Genomic DNA, 26899 nt, shown 5'->3' with positions numbered 1-26899 from the left:
TGCTATCCCAGAAAATACACAAAAAGAGTAGTGTACAAAACTGCACACTGAATTGAGAAAATCCCAAATGATCAGAATGTAACATCCTAATCACTTCCACTGAACATAGGGGCCAGGTGGATGACAGGAGCCGATCTGCAATCACTGTAGAGCTCATTTGCATATATTACAGGGTCTTCTGCTATGGGCATTTGCAGTGATTAACAATTATTGATTGGTCATTATGCTGAGGGCCTTTTACCTAGATTATTTCTCCCCAGCACAGGGCGTAAATAAAACGTTGTAACTAGTACCATCAATAAACTGATAGCTATTATTACTAACTGAAAAAAAACAAAACTAAACTAAAATGTTTTGAAGCCCTTATATATTTATTGCTGTAAAAATAGTCCCATTGAAATCTTGAGTTAGAGTTTTGAGTCACTTCTCCAGTAAGCTATCACACTCTAGGCAGTTACTAGGTTTTAGTAACAAGAAAAACACTAAAAATCTTTCTAACTCAGCAGCTCTTAACCTTTGGATCACAGGACTCCTTTGAGAAGATTCAGACACTCTTTCCAGAAGAATGTGCATCCATATACCAACAGTTAGGAGCCTGAGCTGTGTCTAACCATTCCCCAGAGAAATCCAGGCTTTGTGCACTTAGCTGCAGATCGAATCCCCTGAAGGGCCTAACTTTTCATTAGAGCTATGTATCTAAGAACTGGGGATTTGGCAAATGGTGAGGAATGATATTTCACTTTGAAAACTTCATATCACATCACATTAAATTCCCTCCTCTTGACCTTTGTATTAAAGATGAAAGAGATAACAAAAGAATTTTATTTATAGGGTAATAGTTAAAAGTTTTGTGGGGCAAGGCATATGACTTGTAATTTTTTTTTATTGTTACTAGTAAAGAAGAAAAAAATCAGCCACTTTCTCTGCCTGAATTAACCAAAAGTCTTACGGAGGCAAATGAGAGAATAGCTAAATTTCCTGAGAGTGTTAAGGTAAGATATCAGTTCATTTAATAAAACATTATTGTTTATATTATCCACTGACTGGACCAAATTCTTTAAGGTCATCTAATTTTGTGTTCCATTTATAAAATTGCTACACATTTGTATATGCTTAAAAATTTAGGATCCCGTTGTCTTGGGTTAACTAAAATGTTTTGTGAGAATAGGATTATTGGCAACACAAGCAATTTTATACCTCGGTCTTCACAGAAATGGAACACATTTTGCATCTGGGAAGTAAAATAAAATTAAAATTGGTACCATGTATTTGATAGCTTACAGATGGGTAGGTGTATTTGAATGTGGCCCTGGTATTAGAGGAGAGTCATGTTTTGAATGAATTGAGTAGGGCTCTAGAAGATGATTCTGTCATTTGAGAAGGATACCCCAGTCTGAGCCCTCCCAGTTTTGAGTATCATCTACCCCTAGAGTTACTGAGGAAGAGCCTTCCTCAGTTCAGCCGTGCCTGAGTAGTGTCACTAGATGAGACTTTGAGTTGCTGGTGCCTTCTGTACAGGTATATGTGAGTCCTCCAAATGCTTCCTTGTTCATCCTTGTGTCCCCTTTCAGATCTGGCCCTTCCCAGATGTGCTGGAGTGCTGTCTCATTCTGCTTCACATCGGGGCCCAGTGTCCTGGCAGCGTAACCCAGGACATGCAGCAGCAGGCCCAAGAGCTCCTTCAGAAATATGGCAACACTAAAGTTTACAGAAGATACTGCCAGACCTTCTGCACGTGAATTTTCAAGGACCTTTAAGGAAACTGTGCCAAATTCCAACGTACAACACCCTTCACCACCGTGACACCGCGCCATTCTCTTTGATCCCTAGATGTTTTTGCAGTGATCCAAATAATACAAATGAGGGTCAAGTTTGAATTGACTCTACCCCTAGACATAGTGGAATCGGACTTTGGACTCAATTGTGGTTTCCTACTGGAGGAAAAGATCATGAAAAGCCAGAAGTAGGTATTCAGAACTAACACCTGCAGTATGATTCATTGTTGGTCATCTCTAAAGCCTTATGCAGGTTTCACCCAAAGAGGAGAAACTTTTTAATCACCCAAAGTGTTACGTTCTTAAACACAAACTACCTTTATAAATACTTTGCCTGGTGGTAAATGTGCCATTCTTGTTGGAGATAGAATTGATATCTTTTATGACTTGGCTTGTTTTTTGTTGTTTGGTTTTTTTTACTGTTTTTGTTAACTTGGGTTCTTCCCTTCTATTCTTTCAAAGACTGAACTTTGAATGTGAAATAGGTCTTTACCCATCATGTTGACTCTACCCTCCATCTGAACTTTAGATCAAAAATTTGGTTCTGTTTCATGTAATTGCTTACTTGAACACATCATTTACTAAAGCTTTAGAAGAACAAATAACTAAAACTCAGATGTGTCTTATCCCTTCAGTTTTATAAGAAATTATTAATGGTGATCACAGTAGCTCAGGAAGAAATTGCTATTTCAGTGGTTCTTAATCTTTTTTCGATCATAGACCCTTTGAGAATTAGAACCACAGATGCTCTTTGAAGAAAAATGCATAATTTTGTGTATGTAGCTTTTGGATTATTGGACTCCAGCATAATGGGATCCTATATACTATTTAATTATGAATCCTTGTTCTTCCCCCCCCCCCCCCATTATTGAGCATTCTCTTGAGGTCTGTTCTTCTCTTTGATTAAATAGTTGAACAATGTCAGGAACAGATATTTCTGTAATAGCCCAGTTGCTGGGATATAAACATCAGTCTGGGGTAGGGTTGGGAGGGAGCATTCTTTCCCAATAATGTAACTATTTTCTTTGGGGATTCATTATGAAAGCTTTTCTGCTTGAATGTCCAGTTTATTTTTTAGTTTCCTATGGCTGGCATTGTTGTGGACAGCAAGAATAAAATTCATTCACAGGAACTCTAGGAAGAAAAGTTTAAGACACAGATCTGACTGACCAGGGGTTTTGTTTGTTTGAATTCGACCTAGCTTTAGAATTTAAAAATGCTAAACCCAAAAGCAAATACCATAGAATTTAGATGCTCATAGTTCTTTATACAGTTACTTGAACTTTGAGAAGAAGATGCACTGTTACTGGGGATGAAGAATCTTCTTGGCATGGTATCAGTGACTGAATTATAAATCAGATCTTGACAATTCCCTGATAAAAAATTATTGCAGTAGTTTCCCATTGTTACTGGAAAAAAAAAATCATCTTGCAGGGCTTAAAAGGCCCTGCCTGATCCCAGCCTTTACCTCTTGGACTCCTGTTCTTACACTCACATCCTTGCTTCTGGATTCCACACGCACTGGTCTCTTAGGCTGCTGGAATCCACCAAGTTCTCATATTGTCTCAGTAGCTTTTTCATGTTGTTCCTTTGCCTGGTCCATTCTTAGCCATCTCTTAGATCTCAGCTTAAATGTCCTTTCTCTAATGACTGTCCCTGAACCTCAATCTAAAAGACATCAGCGTGCTGTACTTTACAGCTCACACTGTATTTTTGTGAATTATGTACTCTGGCAATGCAGATTGTAAGCTCCAATGAGATTGGTAGAGATTATGTCTTCCATGTGCTATTTTCCCAGCACCTATTTACAGTGTCTGTTATCTAGTAGGTGCACAATAGAAACTTGCAGACTGAATAAATTGAGAAATTAGAATACTCATTAATAGCCTGGACTTAAAATCTGACTCTAAACTGACCTCATGCATATCTGGACAAGCTAACAATTAAGCTTGTCGTTGGTAGTCAACCTTATTGCATTAGCAGAACCACGAATTTAAGAACATTTGGCAGTTTATACAGAGGGGCTTGAATTCACCCGTAATTAGCATTCTCTTGGTTACTCTACAGGACCATCCCTTTCTGAGGATAACCACTCACAAAGCCCTAAATATACTCACATATCTGTATACAAGGTGAAGTTTTTGCCAATTCTACTAGACTTGTGCCCTTTAAGAACACCTTAATAAATTCTCATCCCTCCCATGCAGTGACCAGACTCCCCACTCGACACAGAGTTCCTCAACCCTTCATCTCAATACTTCTCCTGACATGTACATCTGTCCTGAAGTGTGGCAAAGATAAAATTCCCTATTTGAATCTAAATTTAGGACACCTACGCAGGGCTCAGTCACCAGCATGCCAAAGAACTTGAAAGAGAACCACTGACCCTGACCTGTGCTGCCTTTACCACAAATCACAGTGATAAATACCTCTCTTCCTATATGTGAACATCCCAGGCAAAAACCTAGATTAGCTCTTATACCAGACTTCTTACAACCCCTTGTTTTGTGCCAATAGGAAGGGTTGTAAATAGTGTGGAGCCAACTCTACAATACCAGAAGCTCGCTTTGTCTATAGTCTGCTAATTAACAAGCTAATCCACCAAATGGAGTAAAGTGGTCCCAGGAACTAGAATTAAAACTAGTTTTCCCACTAAGGCTGGACGATCAGTGGGGGGTTGTGAAGTGAAGAGACAATTCCATTTACACAGTTGGTCATTAAAAACCTCCTACAAAATGAGACATTTTATATGCACACCAACTTGTGGAAAACTGAGACAAGAGTTTGGGGACAATCAAGATGCTTCCAGGCACTGACTGCAAATGACCATCTCCTACAGCCAGTAATTAATAGCTATAAAAGACCAAACCTTCATGCCAGTGGTTAAAAAGAAATCTTTATTTTACAAAATTAAAAACATAAATAATATTTACAAGCATCTTAAATACCAGCTTATAATACTTGACATTTTGAATCATCTGAAATTGAGTTTTTCATAAGCTTTTAAAATGCAAGACTATTCATCCACTTCAGTGAGTTACCAGTTTTCATTTCCACCATTTCAAAGGGGTTTTTGGTTTTTCTAAATTGGCCATACTGTAGTCATTCAAAAAACAATGCATTTTTTAAATGACCAGTTTAAAAAAAAAAAAATCATAGTCCTGAGCTTCCTACACCCGTTGTGGGATATTATTCCAAGAAAACTCTAACCAAATTCCTTACTGCCCTGTTTACATGTACCACTCTAACTTTTTAAACACACTGCTGGTACTCACATAATCCATCTCCCTAACTTCTCAGGTTTGCTGAAAGGAAAGGCAGGGAGAACAAAGAGACATGGGGGAATACACATGACCATCTGAAATCACATTACTGAAAATGTAAGACTTACGGTCCAAAATTCTGATCTTATTTCCTTCAGGGACAAATCCAGCATATTTTATTAAAATTTAAAATGATTTCAAATGATAAACATGTGACAGCAAATCTCAGTGGCACAATGGAACAGAGACTTAAAGACGCGTAAGTGGTTAACTTAACACCCGTTCTGGAGTTCCTCATGAATAAAGGGTAGACAGATTCAGAAGAATTTTGTTTTTAATAAAAGTTTTCATTATCTCGTCTTCAAAATGTCAGCACGGAGTAATTCATTTCCACATAATAGTACACAACGAAAGACTAACAAAGCATAAAGAAAGCAAATGTCCTTGAGAAGGGTCAAAAAAGATTTTTAAAAAGGAAAGGAAGGAAAAGACATCTATATCCCACTTCACAAGAACGCCACGTCGTTCCACTTTCCCTGGAAGCCCTCAGCTCAGCTGAGAATCACGTCAAGAAGTCTTCATCCTCAGAAATGAGCAACAGATTTAAAAGAAAAATAATGACACAGATGAGAATTATATATATTTTACTAGTTCGTCTCTGACTTGTCCCGGATATTTAAAAAGCTGTCAAATGAGCCATGGATGCTGGTGGCAGGAAGCAATTGGAGAGGCTTGGGGATGAGGAATAGGGAAGACTTGTTTACAAATTCAGAGCAAACCCCTCTTCTGGATCTAAAATAAAGACGTCTTTTGTCTTCAATGCAACAGAAGTCTTTCTGTCAACGCAGATGGTAGGTATGGTTTGCTCAAAAGAAGCGTTTTCTCTTGGGGAGGAAGGTAAGTACACACAAACAGTCAGCACATAAGCACCACTCTGGGATCAGGCCCACCCTCCTGAGCCTCGCCGCCATCACTGCTGCATGTTGTTGATGATGGCCAAGATGCTCATCTTCTCCTGGGCAGAGTCCACATCCTCATTCTGCTTCTGGGCCACTCCCGTGCCTAGGCCATAGAGCCGCCCACAGTACTTGGCATCATCAATACTGTCCTCAAAAAACAACTGCAGAATAGGACAGAGAACTCACGGTGAGAATCACGCCCAGAGTCCAGCCAAGTCTCCACACTACTATATCAGCACCTCCCAACTGTCTTAAAGCCCTGAATATCTACCCAACTAGAAAGTAACTTCACAAAGAAAGGCTCAAGACATTTCCTATACACAGTCTTTTCACGCTCCTTTTATATATAGGCTCTCCTTTCTGAACAGACTTCTATTCTCCATGAGTTCTTTTACTGGCAGGATCCGTGTGCTGCTGCTACTGCTGCTGCTGCTGCTATTTAGTACGGCCACCTCCATCTCCCTTCTCTTTAACAAGCAGTGCAGTGGTCAAGAGCTTGGGCTCTACACTCTATACCTGTCCGTAAGCCACGGTTCCCGATCTATAAAACAGGATAATGTAACAGTAGGCTGTTACAAGTGAGATACTGGATATCACACACTTCAGCAGAGTTATCTCAACCTTGGCCCTCCTGGGCAGGACAATTCCTTGTTGAGGGGCAAGGAGGGGAGCTGTCCAGTGCACTATGGTACTGTAGAATGTTTAGCAGTGTCCCTGGCCAGTAGAGGACGTCTCCCCTGCTGTTCCACATTGTGACAACCAAAAATGTCTCCAGATATTGCCAAAGGAAGCTTGCGGGGGGGGCATGATGCCACCAGTTTTGTTCTTCTTTCTCAAGAATGCTTTGACTATTTGGGGTCTTTTGTGGTTCCACACAAATTTTAAGATTATTTGTTCTATTTCTGTGAAAAATGCCATTGGAATTTTGATAGAGATTTCACTGAATCTGTAGACTGCTTTGGATAGTGTGGACATTTTAACAATATTAATTCTTCCAATCCATGAATACTGAATATTTTTCCATTTATTTGTGTCTTCTTCAGTTTCCTTCCTCAATGTCTTACAGTTTTCAGGGTATAGGTATTTTACCTCCTTGGTTAAATTTATTGCTATATATTTGATTCTTTTTGATACAGTTATAAATGGGATTGTTTCATAATTTCTTTCTGATAGTACATTATTAATGTACAGAAACACAAGAGATTTCTGAATATTGATTTTATATCCCGAAATTTTACTTTACTGAATTCATTTATTAGTTCTAAGAGTTTTTTTGGTAGACTCTTTAGGGTTTTGTATGTATAATATCATGTCATCTGAAAATAGTGAGTTTTACTTCCTCCATTCCGATTTAGATTCCTTGTGTTTCTTTTTCTTGCCTAATTATTCTGGCTAGGACTTCCAATACCATGTTAAATAAAAGTGGTGAGAGGGGGCATGCTTGTGTTGTTCCTGATCTTAGAGGAAACCCTTTCAGCTTTTCCCCACTGAGTAGGATGTTAGCTGCCAGACATTTGATAAGTAACAGAATTTAAGCATAAAATGAATGTTTGAACAAACGTGAATTTGTTTATATGAGAGAAGAAAAAACTAGAAGAAAAGCAAATAACTGCAAGAATGAGAACTGCTAAGAACGCCCAGTACATGTCTACACTTGAGCATGCTGAGTGGCCTCCATTTCAGAATGTGTCTTTGCCTCCCAAACTACATTTAAGATACTGAACACAATGACAAACAAACAAAACAACTGCTTTCAAAGTGGTCAACTTCCAAAAGAACTATAAATTTTCAACAAATCTCGGTCCACAAAGATAACCCACCACCTTACCTCTTTCATCCTGAAGAATGCCATTCCCGTCAGCAGCGAGTCTGAGCCTGCCTGATGCTGCCTTCCAATTCTCTGCAAGTCCAATTGATCGGCAACTTCCTGAAGACCTCCCTGCAGATGTAAAGAAAATAAAGATAATATTTCAGACCCGCCACTCGTCTACTGGAGTCAACTAAGTCCATTCTTGTGTTTAATTATTTTGGGAATGACAAGTGGGAGCAGGCCATTTGCTAAGGCCTTATTACCCCAGCAATATCCCCTGTTCAGCCCTCCACACAACATACTGTGTTATATTTCACTTTCAACTCCTTTCTTTTATACACTATTAATAGTGTTAGACCTCTGCCCCATTTTAAAGTCCTAACTGCTATAAAAACTGAGCAAATAGTCAAATACCAATCCAATTCTAGACAGCAAATCTCTTATGTCAACAACTTATTAGGGTGTTGAGTTCTTGAACTATCTCAAGTTACGAATCCATCTGAGAGTCTGGTGCACTCCAGACCCCATCCTTAACAAACTGCACATACACCTCACGGTGCCAACTGTTTCACTAGGTTCGTGGGCCCTAAGTGAAGAACTCCTCCCTCAAGATGAGAGAAGCAGAGGGTTCCCTTCATACCCAGATTAAAGACATTCACCACACAAATCCCTGTGCCAATCAGCTCTATATGTACTTCTCTAGCACCATGTTGGCACCTAGCTGGCGCTCAAGAATGCAGAACAATGACAAATAATTTCTAAAAACAGCAATGAAGCCAAATGACAAGTCTGCTTTTTTGTCTTTGTTGTTGTTACTAATATTAAGAAAATACTGTAGGGGCACCTGGGTGGTTCAGTCGGTTAAGTGTTCGACTTGGGCTCAGGTAGTGATCTCACAGTTCGTGAGATCGAGCCCCACATCGGGCTCCGTGCTGACAGCTCAGAGCCTGAAGCCTACTTCAGATTTTGTGTCTCCCTCTCTCTCTGCCTCTCCCCCACTCATGCTCTCAGTCTCTCTCTCATGCTCTGTCTCTGTCTCTCTCTCGAAAGAAACATTAAGAAAAAAATTAAAAAATATATATATTGTGTACCTTAAGATTTTTGCAACTCTTCATCAAGTATTTCACATCATAAATAGATGGGAAAAAAAGGTTCAGAATATGAAAGAATTCATGTTCCTCTTCTGGCAAACGAGAATCCGTAAGTAACTTTACCATGTAGCCAAAATCATAGCCACTACAAGAGAAAATGAGGCAAGGGGTGAAAAAACAGCAGTTACCAGGCCCCAGCATTCAACTGCTTTATTTCTCAAAACTTAATGATACTCCCCGTGAGTAACTTTCAGTGTTCCAAACTAGTTTATCCTACTGTAATCTCAACTTTCTATTAAATACTAACAAACCACACTAATATGAGAGACATGTAAGAGAACCCAAGGGTTTAAAAATGTGGGTTTTATCCATCAAAAATTCTAAAGTACTGAAAGTGTAAATTAACATCTCTTAAGAGGAATCTGTCTTTGAAATACCTAGGAAATTCCAGGCCATTCATTTAAGAGAAAAAGATGATCAAGTGCTTTGATCTCCCCTCCTCCATCTTTCCACTTGGAATGTACCCACTGATAGCCATATGACAGAACCCAATACTGTATGAAACAAACCAGTATGTGCTCCAAAGTACTTTTTGAAAAACTGAAACATGGGCCAGTTACCATTTCAATTTCATAACTGCTTCATAAGTTACCGGAAGAAGATAGCAATCAGTACTGCAAAAATAACATCAGAATGCAATCTCCTGCTGCCAAAGAAAGAGAAATATAGATGCTCTGAAACTGACCTATGAAATGAAAGCCATTTGACGTTGTCACAGAGAACCACCCCTGATGTCATAAGCAGCTCTGCAAAGTGCAATGTGTCAATCCCCTCCTCTTCGTGCTTCTGAAATTGTAGTCCTGAGTTAGCAAGGAGATCTATGGAATCCTGGGAGTACATGTCCTCTCTAAAAAAGAAGGCATTCACTTCTTAGTGGTGGATAATCTAACAGAAGTAGTGGGCAGCAATGTTAACATCACCTTAAAATTAACATCTTATAATTACAGAACAGGTATCCTTGAAAGGCTTTCATAATTTAAGAACAGATCAATTCATTCTTTCCAATATTCCAACAAGCATGCAAAGTAGATAATCTTATCTCTGCGGCAGATGGAAAAGTGAGATTTGCCCCCACAAAATAAATTTCTTAAATACAAAAGGTCCACATTTCTCACTGTTTAAAGAAAAACAGAATCAACCAATACAAAAACATTTAAAATAGAATACTCTTAAAAATGTTCTTATAATACCACCTCACAGAAATAACTGTTAACAATTCATTTTATATAGCCTTCAGACTATTTTCTCCATGTACACAACAACCTCCATCTCTACACCTACATAGCACAGACCATCTTTCCAGACCAATACTGATAAATACACATCCTTTGCAACTCTGGCATAATACTCCACTGCAAAGATACATTCATCAATTTAAACACAGGAATATTTATAATACCACCTATCACAAAAATAGGGGGGAAAAGACATCATTTTCTGATCGATCCTTCCATTACGTTAACTTCTTTTCCACTAGATTTCACTATTTTTTTTCCTTTCATTTGTTTTTCACATAAACTTAAAAGACAACTAGGGAATTTTTTATTTTCCTTTGTGTATTAATTACCATTAAGGTATAAATAACAGGCTTTGACAATGGACTAAAAAAAAAAAAAAAAGAATTAACGGAAAAAGGAAAGGAAGTTAAAGGAAAAATCCAGGTCGTCTCCCCAAATTATTCCTGGACTTCAAAGAAATCTCCAAAGCACATGAACAATCAAAAAATTATTCCTGAGCTACCAAATGCTCCTGGTGCCCAGTTAAAGAATGCAGTATTCAAGAACTGTGGTCCAGTAAGAAATACACTAAAACCACCTCATACAATCAGCAAAATGATAGTCTCCCCTAATTTTTCCCCATAAAAAATTATATCATCCTCAAAAACTTAAAAACAGAACTACCAAACGATCCAGCAATCCCACTTCTGGGTATGTATCCAAAAGAACTCAAAGCAGGGTCATGAAGATTATCTGCACATCCATGTTCATAGCAGCAATACTCAAAAAGTCAAGAGGTGGAAACAATCGAATGTCCATCAGTGGATGACCAGGTAAACAAATGTGGTCTAAACATACAATGGAATGTTATTCAGTCTTAAAAACAAAGGAAATTCTGACATGCCACAACATGGATGAACCTTAAGGATATTATGTTAAGTGAAATAAGCCAGTCACAAAAAGACAAATACTGTGTGATTCCATTTATATGAGGTATCTAAAATAGTCAAATAGACAGAAACAGAAAGTAGTACGGTAGTTACCAAGAGCTGAAGAAAAAAAAAGAAAAAGGAGAGTTGTTTAGTGGGTAGAGTGTCAGATTTGCGAGAGAGTTCTGGAGTTCTGTTTCACAACAATGCAAACTTACTTAACACTACTCAACTGCAAACTTAAAAATGGTTACGATGGCAAATTTTATGTTATGTATTTTTTTACCCACGTTTCTAAAACATCAAAATTTGCCCACTATCAGGCTTCAGTTTCACCTACTCTTGATTAGCATCTACTCTATAGCTTATTTCTTCTGTTATGAAACATAGTAATCTTATTTTGCAGATAAGGAAACTGAATTACAGAAGATAAAATGAACTCCAAACCACCCAGCTAAAAAATGGCAGAAATGCAATTCAAACACTGATCTCCTAACTGGGGAACTGACTTTACTTTTTCACTTTAAACAGCTATAATTCACGTAACTAAACAATTCACTCATTTAAATATACAATTCAACAGTTTTCAATATTTTCAGAGTTGTGCAACCACCACCACAGGCCATTTCATCACCTCAAAAAGAAAACCCATACCTAGTATGCAGTCATTCCCCACTACCCCATAACATAACCCTCCTATACTCTAGACAACCACTAACCTATTCTGACTCTACAGATTTGCCTATTTTGAACATTTCATATAAACAAAATCATACAATACATGGTCTTTTGTGTCTGGCTTTTTTCCCTTAGCATAATGTTTTCAAAGCACATCAATATACAACATGTATTAGTACTTCTTTCTTTTACTGTCCAATAATCCGCTGCCTGGATATACCACATTTATTGTATCCATTCATCAGTTCACAGACATCTGGATAGTTTCCACTTTAGGGCCTTTACAAATAATGCTGTAATGAACATTCACCACATACAAGTTTTTGTATGGATGTGTTTCCATTTCTCTGAGGTATATGCCTAGAAAAGAAGTTACTGGGACATATGGTAACTCTCTGTTTAACCTTTTGAGAAACTGCCTATTTTCCAAAGAGGCTGCACCATTTTACTTTCCCAATGTATGAGGATTCTAATTCCTCTACACCCTTGCCAACATTTGTTCTTGTGTCTTTCTCATTATAGCCACCCAGTGGGTGGCTCACTGTGGTTTTGATTTACATTTATTTCCCTCATGACTAGTGGTGGTGACCATCTTTTCATGGGTTTATTAGCCATATCTATATCTTCTTTGGAGAAATTTCTAGTCAGATCTGATGCCCATTTTTAATTGAGTTGTCTTTTTATTGTTGACCTGTAAGTGTTCTTTAAGAGGGACTTTACTTTCTGAGATTCCTTATTCCATTCTCTGTTTGGCTGCTGTGTCCAATCCTTACCTGGTTTCAACAGAAAGAAAACTTTAAATTAATAAAATCAGTTAGAGATCACAGTCTGCACAAATGTAGCAGATCTAAGAATAACACTGAGAAGTGTCTCACTTACGTAAGATTAAATTTGAAGTTGAACTGCCAAGTGTTGATTCCAGAAGGATATTCTCCCTTTTCATTTGTGAATGTAAGGCCCAGCTGGATAATTTTTAGGAGGTCAACATTGCACCGTAAAAGCTGATACTGGTAATCTATGGAACTACGAAATTCACCAATTGGTCGCACCACAACACCTGGAAATTCTGTGTCCTAGAAAAGGAAAAGGTCTGTCATCATTAGGTTTCACAAAACAGTGGATGCTGAATTTATCATTCATAAAAATTTTTTCTCAATTTATAAAAGTTATATGACAAGCCCAAGCTTGGGCACAAAAACCTATCTTAAAATAATTGATTTTGGGGGGCGCCCGGGTAGCTTAGTCGATTGAGCATCTGACTTCAGCTCAGGTCGTGATCCCGCAGTTTTGTGGGTTCAAACCCTGCATTGGGCTCTGTGCTGACAGCTCAGAGCCTGGAGCCTGCTTTGAATCGTATGCCTTCCTCTCTCTCTGCCCCTCCCTCACTCCTGCTCTGTCTCTATCTCAAAAATAAATAAACATTAAAAAAATGATTTAAAGAAATATATGATTTTGGGGCACCTGGGTGGCTCAGTCAACTCAGCATCCAACTTTGGCTCAGGTCATGATCTCACAGTTCATGAGTTCGAGCCTCACGTCGGGCTCTCTGCTGTCAGCACTGACTCCACTTAGGATCCTCTGTGCCCCTCTCTGCGCTTCCCCCACTCGCTCTCTTTCTCTCAAAAATAAATAAATATTTTTAAAAACTAAATATTGATTTCATTGATATCTACAGAAGGAGCACTAGAATCATGAAGCTTTGTGCAGCAACTTAGAGGAGATCCTAGGCAGGATGTAAGAGTGGCTGACTATAGATCAATTAAGGACATGCTAGGTTCGTAAAAAAGTCTAGATTAAGAACAAAGTCTAGATTATGAACAAAAATACAAATATGGGGAAGTGAAACAGTTATTTAAAAAAAACAACTGCTATACTTACCTTGAGTAAAAAGCCTGGAACAAGACCACAGAGAATTTTAAATACAAGGCTAAAGACGTAATGCTTATGAGTAATGGGGACTGGAGCACAGAAGGTACATCCTCCTCTAGAAGAGGCCGTTGGTATCACCGTGACACACATCTGCCTCTCCAGCCACTCACCGCCAGGCAAGAATGCGAATCCCATGCCAGATCTTCCCAGTGTTTTCCAGAGATACCAGAAATCTGGGCTTTAAGAGAGGTCTCTCTGTATTTAAATGCTGATAACTAATTTTTAAAAAAACACTGTCAAATTCACCGCGTCTGTGGTATAGATGTGTCCTACTGGCTAACATAACTTTTGCCTTAAACATTTGTCAATACAGAGTAACATTACAAAAAGTCTAAGATACTAGAGGTTACATCCTTCTCAGACCCACTGGCTACCTTGGGGTTTCATAAAAGCTTCACAACCTTCCACCAAGTTTAATTTACCATGGCTTTGGTGGAAGTCTTTCCTTCAAAATCTCACACTGAGTATTCCCTAAGTCCACAGCAGAAGGTGAGTTAAAAAGAGTGGAGCTCTTTACCATGGCAATATAACTATAGCTGAGCACAATTTCTCGGATCTTCCTCATCTCTTCTTCTAGATTGCTGGCCCAGACTTCACAGATAACCTGGCTGTTCTCCACAAGTGCTGCAGGCATCTTGAAGAAACTTGAGCAGTCACTTTCAGCTGACTTTATTAGAGGGCAAGCCAATGGTTGATCTGATCTAGATTCAAAAACATATTTTGAAATCACATAAATGTACACACTGGCAAGATGCCAACAAAACAAAGGTATCAAAAAATCACTTCATCAGTTTAATAAGCTAAAACATTAAGACAGTTATATTTGTATTTATTCCCCATTTATTATGATGGGGAAACCTATCTTGGTCAAGACACGCACACACACACACACACGTCTTTAACCTGAAGAAACTAAAATTACTTAAGAAATCTGAAGAAACTGGGGTGCCTAGCTGGTTCAGTCAGTAGAGCATGTGACTCTTGATCTCAGGGTTGTACAGTTGAGATGCATGTTGGGTCTAGCAATTACTTAAAAATAAAATAAAAGAAAGAGAGAGAGGGAGGGAGGGAGGGAGAGAGAGAGAGAGACAGACAGAAACAAACCTGAAGAAACTTTTGCCCAAGCTGCCCTTTAGCACAGAAGTGAAACCACCACCCTAAACCAGTTTTTGAGCCCTTTCCAGACTACCTAAACACTAAAATAGCCTCCAATGACCACAAATACTCCCTTATCTGTAACTTTCACAACACTTGCACAGAGACCAAATCATGGAAACATTTTTAAAAGAATCTCTTTAGCTAGTTTACATGTACCTGGATCTCTGAAAGCCTGAAAGAATGTACATCTAAGTCTTAGTGACTCCTCCCTCCACCCCCTAAAAAAGGAGAAATTCCTTTTCTCCACCATCAAAAAGTCACATATAACTAGAGCCAATTAACTAACGTAACACAGTGCCTCTTTACATTTGTGCAAATAGATCATGAAGTGAGGGATTTTAGATTGTAAAAACCAACACCACTAAATGAATCTTTAACCACCACAATGAAAATCAGAATTGGGGTTATTAAAGTCTACTTTTAAACACATAATAATATAAAGAAACTAAGCAATTCAACAATAGGAGTAGAGAAGATGGCAAGTATATAATTTTTTTAAATATTTATTTACTTTTCAGATAAGAGACAAGAGCACAGGTGGGGAAGGGGGCAGAGAGAGGGGGAGACACAGAATCTGAAGCAGGCTTCCAGGCTCTGAGCTGTTAGCACAGAGCCCGATGGGGGACTCAAACTCACAAAATGTGAGATCATGACCTGAGCTAAAGTCTGACACTTAACCAAATGAGCCACCCAGGTGCCTCGAGAAGATGGCAAGTATAAATAATTCAACAGGAAAAGATAATGATTTACAATGTATATTCTGGAAGGAAACTAGGGGGGAAACAGTAGTCTGCAAAATGAAACTCAGTATAGTTCAGCTTCAGAGTAATGCTATTATTGTAGCAATGAGATGCTTGATCATAAAAAGACCAAAAGGAGCTTATCATAATGGCCTTTCTTTAAAAAGGCAACCCCCAAAGCACCTGGCAGCTCAGTCAGTTAAGTGACTCCTGGTTTTCAGCTCAAGTCATGATCTCACAGTTCATGAGATTGAGCCCCACATAGGGCTCTGTGCTGACCCCGCAGAGCCTGCTTGGGATTCTCTCTCTCTCCCTCCCTCCCCTGCTCATGCTCTTTCTCAAAATAAATAAATAAACTTTAAAAAATTAAAAAGGCAACCCCACCACAGGGAATACTCAACACAATGTAAGAGTGGACTCCAGTATATATACGTATTCAGAGGAAAATTCCTAGACACAGTAAAATGAAATCTTTCCTTCCTACTTTCCTGACAGGTAGATGCAACCATAAGAATCTGGATCAAAACAAAATTGTCATTCTCAAACGTCATCATTTCTCCGAGAAAGTTCTGGGAAACCTGTTGGTCTGTCAGCAACCCTGAAAGATTCCATTTATTCAAGGTATCCTACACTTCAACAGATGTTTCTCTGAAATTATAACAGACTTACTGTAATTACTCTAAAACTTAAGTAGACTGTGGTATATTCCTAACAAATATGGGTGGACACTTGTTAAAGGCAGAATCCATTTCTTCTCATTTCCGTTCTGTACACAATGGTATGAATTAAAGACTTGCAGATGAACATATAAAGAACATCCAAAAAGGGGTGAAGTCCAAACTGAGTGTGGAGTAAATTCCACTATATGACCATAATTAAGAGAATGCAAGGACTCTGATTCAATTCTACATTGTGTTTAAGGTTTTCTCCTGCAAGATGGCACAAAGCCATTTTTATGCCCATTAATGTTAAATCAGTACCACTTCACTTCCTTATTTTCCTAACTGAAACAATGCACTTCCTTTCTGGTGTCATTTCAGAGATTGGGCACATTCAGGGTGGTATGGCCGTAGACTGGTATCGTTTCAAACACAACCATAAACTACTGCAGGGGAAGTGGGTATGACTATGAATACGTTTCCTAAAGAGTGAAGCAGCAAAAAGGACCCAAGCAAAAATATGCCTTTGGCCTCCAAGCAGAAAAGAGCAGACTTAAAAAGAAGACAATTAAGTATTTACACTAAACCCTTAGAACCAGGCTCCCCAGCTAAGAAGCTCTTAAGGGTGTGTCAAAAAAAAACCTCAGGAAATAATCTGAAGAGGCTCCCTCTGGTCAAAGAAAAGATAATATAAACACCATTATGAACAGTCAGTACAATGTATTCAGACTTCTCCGACAATTCACTATGAACTCATGGATTTAAACCTAAGAAAATAAACCTCACTGGTCACCACTAGAGAATGCTAGTAAATTAATCTATTTTTTAAAGTATGTGTCTTGTCTTTCCTATGTAAATTGTACTAAGTAACTTAAGAGGTGAGGGAAAGTTTCTTTTAACATTTTTTTTTTTTTTTTTAATTTTATTTTTGGGACAGAGAGAGACAGAGCATGAACGGGGGAGGGGCAGAGAGAGAGGGAGACACAGAATCGGAAGCAGGCTCCAGGCTCTGAGCCATCAGCCCAGAGCCCGACGCGGGGCTCAAACTCACGGACCGCGAGATCGTGACCTGGCTGAAGTCGGACGCTTAACCGACTGCGCCACCCAGGCGCCCCAAGTTTCTTTTAATAGAAATTATAAAGCTAAGAAATACGGACTGAGAGAATATCACTGTTCTGTAACTCCCAAAGAATTCACAGATCTGGGCAATATCAAAATGGCATCTATATGGAATACCCAGAAAAGGCAAATCTATAAAGGCAGAAAGTAGACTACAGCAGTGGGATGGGAATGGGGATTAATTGTAAATGGCATGAGGTATGCTACTGAGGTGATAGAAATGTTACCAAACTCAACTATCTGATGACTGCACAGCTCCATATATTTAGTAAAAATCACTGAACTCTACATTAAAATGGGTAAGTTTTATAGTATGAATTATACATCAATAAAGTTGTTAAAATATCACAATGGCTATAATTACTATAAAAAGAGACAACCACATACCATTGCCTCCTGACAGAATACATCACCACTATGAATAAGTCTTGCCAAAAAAAAATAAATCTAACTTGAATCTGACCAAACCTCTAGACCAATTTACAGGAAATAAAGAGGACAGAGGAACATGTTAAATGACACCACAGAAAGGCAATCAGCAAAATCCAGAAACTACTGTGGGAATCTACAGAATAACCCAGATTTTTCAACAAATTGCAAGTACTAAAAGTAAAAGACTCTACTGGGCGTCTGGGTGGCTCGGTCGGTTAAGCGCCCAAATCGGGTTTGGGCTCAGGTCATGATCTCACGGTTCGAGAGTTCAAGCCCCACATGGGGTTCTGCACTAGTAGTGTGGAGCCTGTTTCAGATTCTCTCTCTCTCTCTGCCTCTCCTCTGCTCATGCTCTCCCTCTAACTAACTAACTAAATAAATAAATAAACACAAATTTTTTTTTTAAAAAGTAAAAGACTCTCAAGAGACATATCAGCCCATCAAAATCTACAGACCTTAATTAGGTCCCGCTTTAAACAAACTATTAGAAATCTTTTTAAACTGACATTTTTAAGACAAAAGTCTGAATAATGGCTGGTTTTGGTTTTGTTTGGGGGGTTGCTTTTTTTTTTTTTGGTGTTATATTGTCATGTTTTTTGTTTTTTTTTTAAAGAGTCCTCATCTTTTAGAGATAATGCAAAACAGAGTACAGGTGATACAAAATGTGGGATTTTGCTTCAAAGTTAACAGTGGACAAACCTCACAACAACTTTGTACAGTGGTGTCTTCACTACATTTTGCAGATAAAACAGAAATTTAGAGACATTAATTTTAAAAAGCACTATCATGACTTCCATTTCCAAGAAAAATTTTTTAAAAAGCTAAGCCGCTTTCAAAAAGCTAACCACTGCTATATATAGCTGATAAATGGGGAACATAAGTGCAGACCACTGGCAAAAATACCTAAGATGAGTTCTCACACCAAACCCTTATCTAGGAAAATTGTGGGGAAATAGCTTGCAAACCCCAAAACGTAATGCCACTCGAAAGCTGAAAAGGAATCACCTTATGCACATTTAGCTTAGCATAGATTACTGGTTATGCTAGCCAAAGAAGAGAAATAATAATACTGAATGATACCAGCAATTTTGCCTGCTACTTTCCACTCAGCAAGCACACGCTCCAGAAGAAGTGTAAGACGGGAATCACAAACATACTGTTCTCCTTGGTTAGTCTTCCTCCTCTCTCAGTGCCTCTCAGTGCCAGCAGGGCATAGCACACCTCACAACGTGGAAGGACTCTATTCCATTCAAATATGTTTATTTGTGCAACACAGATCCTAAAGCTAGGCTAATTACTTTACCTGGGTTGCAACGAGAGAAACAGTAACAAGTTTAAAGGCTTAAGGAAAAACTGTGCTAGATTTACTGAGAAACGGAATGGCCCTGATGTACAACCTTGTACCTTCTAAGGAATTTTTAAGGATAATTCTGATCCCCATGCAGTTTCCCTCACAGGGTGACTTTAAAACTTGACTCTCCCGTGAGCTACTCCACTCTATATGAAAGCAAAATACAAACACTGATACCTGTTGGTTCCCAGCATTAGACTGTTCAAGAAGGAAAGGTCAGATACAGGAATTACTGAGGTCCTTGCCCTATGCTGATCTGCAGTAAAATCTGCGAGCTCGCTCCTGCTGACCTATAGGATAAACTTCTCCAAAACAAAGCTATTTACCCAGGCAAGCTCTAAAGAGCAACTACAAATAAAGCCACCGGCAAGCTTTCTCTGCAAGCAATCCAGAGACTTGCTTAGGAAAAGAATGTCTGGTTTTTCCAGTTTTGTTTTGTTTAAGCCTAAGTGTGCAAGGAGACCATAAACATCACTTCCTCAATTCTAGAGAACTGAACAAAGGCTTTACCGCACATGGATAAGATGGAAAAGGAAGTGGGAGCAAGTTAGAAGAAATGGCAGCAGCTTGGAAGAGGGTCCTCTCCATACACGGCCCGCCGTCCTCCATCACCTCCGCCCGCAAAACAGTGTCCGAAGACAACTACCCTGGACTTAACCGCAGTTCAACCAGTTCTTAAAACCAACCATGTGGTCCAGGCCTCCAGAGCAATAGCTATGGCTCATAAACAGAATAGCAAAGAAAAGTTGTGGGGCCAAAAGAACCAAGAAGGCGGAGGCCCGCAAGGTTCCAGACTCAGGTCCTCTCCCTTACAGTCTCCCATCACCGTTCTCTTCCTGTTCTGGATCACCCTCCCTCCCCAAACAACACTCATCCCGCCCCTCCTCCTTCTACCCTCCCTCTTTTTTTTTTTTTTTTCTTTTTTAATTACACGCCTTCGGGCCAGAACGACCTGCGTTCGAACCCAGACCGACCAGCTGTGTGGCTTTGCATAAGCTACTTAACCTCTCTGGTGCCTCAGTTTTCCTATCTTGTAAAATGGGTTTAATAACATACACCTCGGAAGACTGCAGTAGATGTTAACAGAAAGTAAATAAGGTGCTTGATAAAGTCCTGGCACAAACCACTAGAATATTATTATTGTGTGGTAGTGGCTGTTAATACTACCACTATTCGATGGCCTTCTTTCTCTTTTCACACCCCCTGCCCCTCACGCACGCCCCAAAGCCCCTTCCTCCTACAGGTCCCCGATGGCCTCCCACACTCTCCCATCTCGCTCGTCTCTCTGGTGAGCGCGAGCCCGCTTACCCTGACGGCTGGGCCCGCGAAGCGCGGGCTTGCGGGTTGGCGGGCAGAGTCCCCCGGGAGCGGCGGCGGCGACGGCCCCTGACCCGGCGCTCTCCTACTGCCCCGGATCAGCTCCGGGAACCGAGCGAGCCAGTGAGATGGGCGCCCTCGTGCCCAGAGCGGCCTTACGCACTGCCCAAAGAAACCTGGGCGAACCACTCTACCCACTGGATCCTCCCGTCTCGCCTGCTCCCTTAGCGTCCTCCAGACGGGCGCGCGCGCGCCTGCTCATGCCTGCTCCTCCCCTTCTGCGCGCCGCGGCGACTCTGCGTGTTCGTCCAACCCGTGAGCTCGCGGGGGCAGTGCGCAGGCGCAAAACCATGAGGGCTCCCCGAAAATGTGGGGCGGGGCGGCCTCGGCGAACGCCTGCGGAACACGACCCGTCCCGGGTCTTGGCGCGTTAGTTGCTCTGGCTCAATTCAATTTCGCAATACTACTCCTTTTTGGTTCTTCCGCGCGCCCAGGGGAGAGGCGTGGTCTAGAACTGGCCCCGGCTCGGGGTGGGCGTGGCCTAAACATCAAACCCGAGGAAGGGGCGTGGACCATCCGACCAAATCTCCGAATTGCAACTCCCCCTCCGGCCTGCTTTGATAGACCGTTAAAATCTTTGGCAAGAGCGGACTTTGGGGGAGGTTGATGGGGGTGGATCCTGATCCCTTCCGTCCGTACTAATGCAGCCCCTTGGACCCCTCAGTTAACGAAACATCTATCTCTAGGCTTCCTTTCTGGCAAACAATTAGTCGGGAGTGGGCAGCACCCCCAAACCCAGTCTCCGTGACGTCCGGCAAGGCCCGCCTCCTTCCTCCCCGCCTTACAGAGTCGGGAAAAGCAGCGTTACCACAGCAACCGGCCCGCCAGGGCCTGCTCGAATTACAAAGGAGATGCGGCCTCCCGTGGGAGAACCGCGGCGCCCGGCGGTCCGAGGAGCTTGGAGGCGGCGGTCAGTAGGCAGGCTCTGCACGTTTTCCTTGAGAGAACACTGGGCCCGGGCCTGGCCTAGGAGCCTCCAAAGCCTCCACCCGCGCCCTGATCCTTTCTGGAGAGAGGGGGCTGTCTACCAACTCCTGTCCTTGACATCATTTGAGCAGGCTCGGCTGCAGCGCTGCCTCGTTCTCCGGCCCTGGGGAAGAAGACAAAGCACCGGCTTCCTGCACACAGCTGTCAATTCCGAGCCGCCCTTCTAGCCTCTCCCGCAAGAGCTCCACCCAGTCCCTGAGACTGGCTAGTGCGGACGGCCCACAGCAAGGCTGTAGCCACAACCCTAGGAGCCTTCCCTTGAAGAAGGCTGTTGGCAAGTGGATAGCAAATTTACTCCCAAGCCACGGGGCCTTGCTGCTTTTAAACATTTCCTCCAACGGGGATTCTCCAGAATCCTGCTTCCATTTCCGAGGCTGGGAGGCAGAGCAAGCCTTCAGCGGCAATTTCAAACCGAGTACCCAAAAGCTATTCTCCAGGGAGGTGAACTCCCACCCCAAGTCCCCAGATCAGAGCATCAAGTGCGCTTTCTGAACCCCACTCCTCATCTCCCCTCCAAATGAGGGTCTGTCTCATCTGTAACACAGGGCTGTAACTATTTCATAAGGTTATTGCCGTATTAATAGAAGAAAAACACCTCACACTGAGGAAGACATGTAAGTCTATTGAATAAACTATTGTTTCTGGCGTGTCTGTTATCCCTGTGATATTCAGTGTTTCTTAGCTCTGGTGCAGGCTTAACAATCATTCCATTGAGCAATACTGACATGGAGAAGGCAGGCAAAACACTCCACACCCCACCCATCTTGTGGGTTTCTAATGTCCTTTCACCCACTTGCAACTACATTCAGGAGAGGACAGCCCTATCAGGAGCTAGTCACATGAAGAGCAGTCTCCGCAATCCTTTCTTAGACTTTTGGTTTGTTTTTTTTTTTTCCTGCAGCACTGGGCCTGGTGTGTACACTGAAGCAATCAAACAGGAAACACACTGTCTCCATCTCCAGAACCCCCACCCTCACCCAGAACTGGGTGTTCATTTCTCAGGTTATTGAAGAGAAATGAAAAACACAGATGTCTTGTAGTTCAGGAGGCATTGGGTATCTGTTGTAAACAGTGGAGCCTATGCTGTATTTATGGATTGCAAAATTAGAACAATTGTGTAAATCACTGATTCTCAATGGGAGGGAGGCCCCAAATGAATGAGAGGGTAGTTGGAGAAGAATATATCCAATAATATAATTTCCTATGTGAATAAAAAAAAACTTTTGTTTTTGGACCACAAACTATAGAAAGTAAGTAAGGCTTGAACAAATCTCAGCTAGGAGAGTATAGGTTAAATATTCCATTGCATATTTTTTCCTGCTTTGTCAAAGATTACTTGGCCATACGTTTGTGGGTCCATTTCTGGGTTCTGTATTCTGTTCCATTGATCTGAGTGTCTGTTCTTATGCCAGTACCATACTGTCTTGATGATTACAGTTTTGTAGTATAGCTTGAAATCTGGGATTGTGATGCCTCCTGCTTTGGTTTTCTTTTTCAAGATTGCTTTGGCTACTCGGGGTCTTTTCTGGTTCCATACAAAAAAATATGGAATGCTTCACGAATTTCTTGCGCGGGGGCCATGCTAATCTTCCCTGTATCATTCCAATTTTAGTATATGTGTTGCCAACATGAGCACGAGAGTATTGGTTAAATAAATTGAAACACTTAAAATGGTTCTGCTTAAAAAGCAGACGGGGGAAATCCTTGGCCAGCCAAGCCTGTTATTCTCAATGCATGCATTTCTTATCAGGGAAATACAAATCAAAACTACATTGAGATACCACCTCACACCAGAGTGGCTAAATTTAATGACTCAGAAACAACAGATGTTGTCGAGAACGGGAACCCTCTTGCATTGCTGTTGGGAATGCAAACTGGTAGAGCCACTCTGGAAAACAGTGTGGAGGTTCCTCAAAAAATTAAAAATAGAATTACCCTATGACCCAGCTATAGCACTGCTGGGAATTCACCCAAGGGATACAGGAGTGCTGATGCATAGGGGCACTTGAACCCCAATGTTTATAGCAGTACTTTCAACAATAGCCAAATTATGGAAAGATCCCAAATGTCCATCAACTGATGAATGGATAAAGATGTGGTTTATATATATACAATGGAGTACTACTCGGCAATGAAGAAGAACGAAATCTTGCCATTTGCAACAATGTGGACAGAACTGGAGGGTATTATACTAAGTGAAATAAGTCAGTAAGAGAAAGACAGATATCATATGTTTTCACTCATATGTGAAAGCGGAGAAACTTAACAGAAGACAATGGGGGAAGGGAAATTAAAAATAGTTACAAACAGAGAGGGAGGCAAACCATAAGAGACTTTTAAATAGAGAACAAACTGAGGGTGGAAGGAGATGGGGGTCAGGTGAGAAAGGAAAATGGGTGGTGGGCATTGAGGAGGGTGCTTGTTGGGATGAGCACTGGGTGTTGTATGTAAGTGATGAATCATGGAATCTATTCCCAAAGCCAAGATGCATTTTTTTTTAAGTAGACTCTGTGCCCAGCACAGAGCCCAACACAGGGCTTGAAATCACAACCCTGAGATCAAGACCTGAGCTGAGCTCAAGAGTCAGCCACTTAACCAACTAAGCCACCCAGGTGCCTGAGATGCATTTCTTAAAGTATATTATGTGTAGGAAGATAAAATGTTTGAAATATAAGTTGACCCTTGAACAATGCAGCGGTTAAGGGCTCCAATGCCCTGCACAGTTGAAAATCTTTATATAACTTTTGACACCCCAAACTTAACTATTAATAGCCCACTGTTAGCCAGAAGCCTTACTGATAACATAAACAACCAATTAACATGTCTTGTATATTATATGTATTGTATACTGTATTCTTTTTTTGTTGAGAGAAAGACAGTTCTCAAGCAGGGAGGGGTAGACAGAGGGAGAGAGAGAATCCCAAGCAGTCTCCACACTGTCCACACTGTCCTTGCTGTCAGCAAGGAGCCCCACGCAGGGCTAGAACTCATGAACTGTGAGATCATGACCTGAGCCAAAATCAACAGTTGGACATTTAACCAACTGAGCCACCCAGACACCCGTATATATTGTATTCTTACAATGAAGTAAGCTAGAGAAAAGAAAATGTTATTAACAAAATCATAAGAGAAAATATATTCACATTACTGTACCATATGGAAAAAAATCCACATATAAGCAGACCCACACAATTCAAACCTGTGTTATTTAAGAGTCAACTGTTTTTGGATTTGAAATACAAAGTTGGTGGGTGGCAGCGTTCAGTTTGAACCCAGACCCACCCTCTTCCAGGATCTCAGGACCTCTTCTCAAGAGCACTTCCTTTAAAGGAGAGCAGCCAGGAGAGGGGCGTCTTACACAACCTTGGGGTGACAAGAAAGCTGAGCAATTCCTCAAAGACAGGATGAAGAGAAAACCCAGGAGGACCAAAGAGAGATTCTCATTTATGCAAGCCTTACTGAGGACCTACTATGCACCAGAATTATACCACCGAGATACACAAAGCTCCTGCTTGAAATGACTATAGAAAAAATTGCCTGCTACTCTAAGGAAACACTGACCACATAAGCTAAAAACGTTCAGGAAGAAAAGAACCAGAGGTAGAATCGTGGACAGGACCAGGAAGGAAAGTCTGGATGGGAAAGTCTATGAGCAATGATATAAGGGTCGGGATAACAGAAGATAGAGAAAAACAAATTCTCCACATAGTAAGTGATCAACAATATGTCCACATAACAGTGATGCCCAGAGCATTAGAAAGTGGGAAGTAGGGGCACCTCGGTGGCTCAGTCAGTTAAACATCCGACTCTGGATTTTGGCTCAGGTCATGATCTTGTGGTTGGTGGGATCGAGCTCCCCGTCAGGCTCTGAACTCAAGTGTGGAGCCTGCTTGGGATCCTCTCCCTTCAGCACTCTCTGCTTCCTGCCCCTCCCCCACTTGCACACACACATGCACACACTTGTGCGCTCACTCTCTCTCTCCCTCCAATAAACTTAAAAAAAAAAAGTAGGAAGTAGTGGGGAGTACTGTTATATGAAAGGAGCTAGATTAAGGTGGGCATTGGATCAGGTAGCAAGGTTTGATCAGTGCAGAAGGCAGACTCGGTCTGCAGGGAAATCTATACGTTATAGAAATATCTGGAGTATTAAAAAAAAATACTGCTACCTCTGAAAGGAGAGAGGAGGAAAAACATGGATAAGTTATACAAAATTAATTAATTTGTGAGCAAGAATTGCGTGTTTCCTGAGCCCTTACATGGTGCCAGGAATTAGGCAGGGAAAGATGACTAAGATATAGTCCTTCTTTGGCCAAATAATGACACATGTGGGTAATGGGACAGCATGAAGCTATTAAAAAGAATGTGGTAGTTCTTAAAGGAACTATAACAATCTCCAAGTTTGCGTGCTAAGTGAAAAAAGCAAGGAGCAGAATAAGCATGTACAGTGTGCTGTTTCTAAAGAAGAGGGGGAGACTTACATGTTTATATTTACACAGACAAGCTCTGGGTGGATATGCAAAACACTGGTCACAGAAGGTGTCTCTTGGGAGAATTAAGGGACTGGGAAAGAGTGAAAAAAGACTTTTTACTATGGACACTCTTTGATCTTCTTGTATTTTATATCAGGTACACATATTGCCTATTCAAAAATAGTTTTTAGAAAGTTAAAAATAAAACTCCGTTCTTTTTCAAAAGAGCTCACCATTTCAGGTCATGGATCCCGTATCCTAATGTTAGCTGTTTCAGTCAACATGTAAACTTAACCTCTACAGGAGTACCTTTCCTGCATCTAGATTCACCAGAATATATAGTGATATAATAGTTGATGAATTTCTCCTCCTTGCCTGCCCTCAGCAGCAACAGAAACAATAAAAATGCGAAAATGAGATCTTCTGGTCCATGTAACCTTTTTGTCCACCTGAATTGCCTACTTTCTGCCTTCCACAGTATAGGATACCCACATCTTAAGTTTATTATTTTTTTTAAATTAATCTCTATGCTCAACGTGGGTCTGGAACTCACTAGACATCTAGAGTAGCAGCCTCCCATCAACTGAGCCAGCCAGGCGCCCTGTTTTTAAAAATCTGATTTGATTTGTTTTTTATAGATAACCACATTTTTTAATGCACCAGCCTCCTACGGGACAGCAACATTTTCTTAAGCTAGGGAAGATGAAGGAAGTTTTTAAAAAGAGGGGGTTAAAAGGCCCAGAGTTTGGCCGAACGGGCTTTTCGAGGCTCCTACTTGAAGTGCGCATTTCCTCTCCGCTTTCAGGAGATGTCCTAAAACCAGAAGGGCGTTTTTGTCTCCAGTCCACACAGACCCAAACTTTTTCTCTCGTCACGTGCCTGGCCCGGGCCAGTCG

At 40.9% G+C, this 26899-nt stretch overlaps 2 protein-coding genes and 1 pseudogene across 5 annotated transcripts in view; 1 reads left to right on the top strand and 2 right to left on the bottom strand.

Annotated features, from left to right (window-relative positions):
* Nucleotides 1-3660, top strand: part of GEMIN5 (gem nuclear organelle associated protein 5) — a 41912-nt gene extending 38252 nt beyond the window's left edge. Inside the window, exons 27-28 of the mRNA XM_058721131.1 lie at nucleotides 896-992; nucleotides 1572-3660. Of these exons, the coding sequence (XP_058577114.1) occupies nucleotides 896-992; nucleotides 1572-1739 (265 nt within the window). The 3' untranslated portion in view covers nucleotides 1740-3660. The remainder of the gene's footprint in view (nucleotides 1-895; nucleotides 993-1571) is intronic.
* Nucleotides 3661-4649: 989 nt separating this feature from the next.
* CNOT8 (CCR4-NOT transcription complex subunit 8) lies at nucleotides 4650-21664 on the bottom strand. 4 transcript variants are annotated; one of them, XM_058721155.1, is made up of 7 exons: nucleotides 21356-21664; nucleotides 14229-14412; nucleotides 12662-12855; nucleotides 9644-9805; nucleotides 8899-9043; nucleotides 7826-7936; nucleotides 4650-6158 (listed from the first exon to the last, which is right to left on the bottom strand). In XM_058721155.1, exons 2-7 carry the CDS (start codon nucleotides 14343-14345, stop codon nucleotides 6009-6011), a joined length of 879 nt encoding a protein of 292 aa, XP_058577138.1. In that variant the 5' UTR covers nucleotides 14346-14412; nucleotides 21356-21664; the 3' UTR covers nucleotides 4650-6008. The 4 variants fall into 4 exon arrangements, with proteins under 4 accessions (XP_058577138.1, XP_058577127.1, XP_058577147.1 ...); XM_058721144.1 differs by lacking the exon at nucleotides 21356-21664 and adding an exon at nucleotides 20479-21268; XM_058721164.1 differs by lacking the exons at nucleotides 14229-14412; nucleotides 21356-21664 and adding an exon at nucleotides 12474-12555 and having other exon boundaries at nucleotides 12662-12850.
* Nucleotides 21665-23073: 1409 nt separating this feature from the next.
* Nucleotides 23074-23170, bottom strand: LOC131489535 (U6 spliceosomal RNA; annotated as a pseudogene).
* Nucleotides 23171-26899: the final 3729 nt, after the last annotated feature.

Source organism: Neofelis nebulosa, chromosome 1, assembly GCF_028018385.1.
Source record: "Neofelis nebulosa isolate mNeoNeb1 chromosome 1, mNeoNeb1.pri, whole genome shotgun sequence".
In the NCBI taxonomy this organism is placed as follows: Eukaryota; Metazoa; Chordata; class Mammalia; order Carnivora; family Felidae; genus Neofelis; species Neofelis nebulosa.
Note: the sequence above shows the minus strand (reverse complement) of the source record. Positions and strands in the feature narration are given on the sequence as shown.

Excerpts from the sequence above, each read along its gene's own strand:
- CNOT8 (XM_058721155.1), bottom strand. The coding sequence starts at position 14,345 with ATGCCTGCAGCACTTGTGGAGAACAGCCAGGTTATCTGTGAAGTCTGG. Across the intron at positions 7,937-8,898 it reads AGAGTTGCAAAAATCTTAAG|GGAGGTCTTCAGGAAGTTGC; the intron begins GTACACAATATA and ends TTACATCTGCAG. Across the intron at positions 6,159-7,825 it reads CATTCTTCAGGATGAAAGAG|TTGTTTTTTGAGGACAGTAT; the intron begins GTAAGGTGGTGG and ends CCTATTCTGCAG.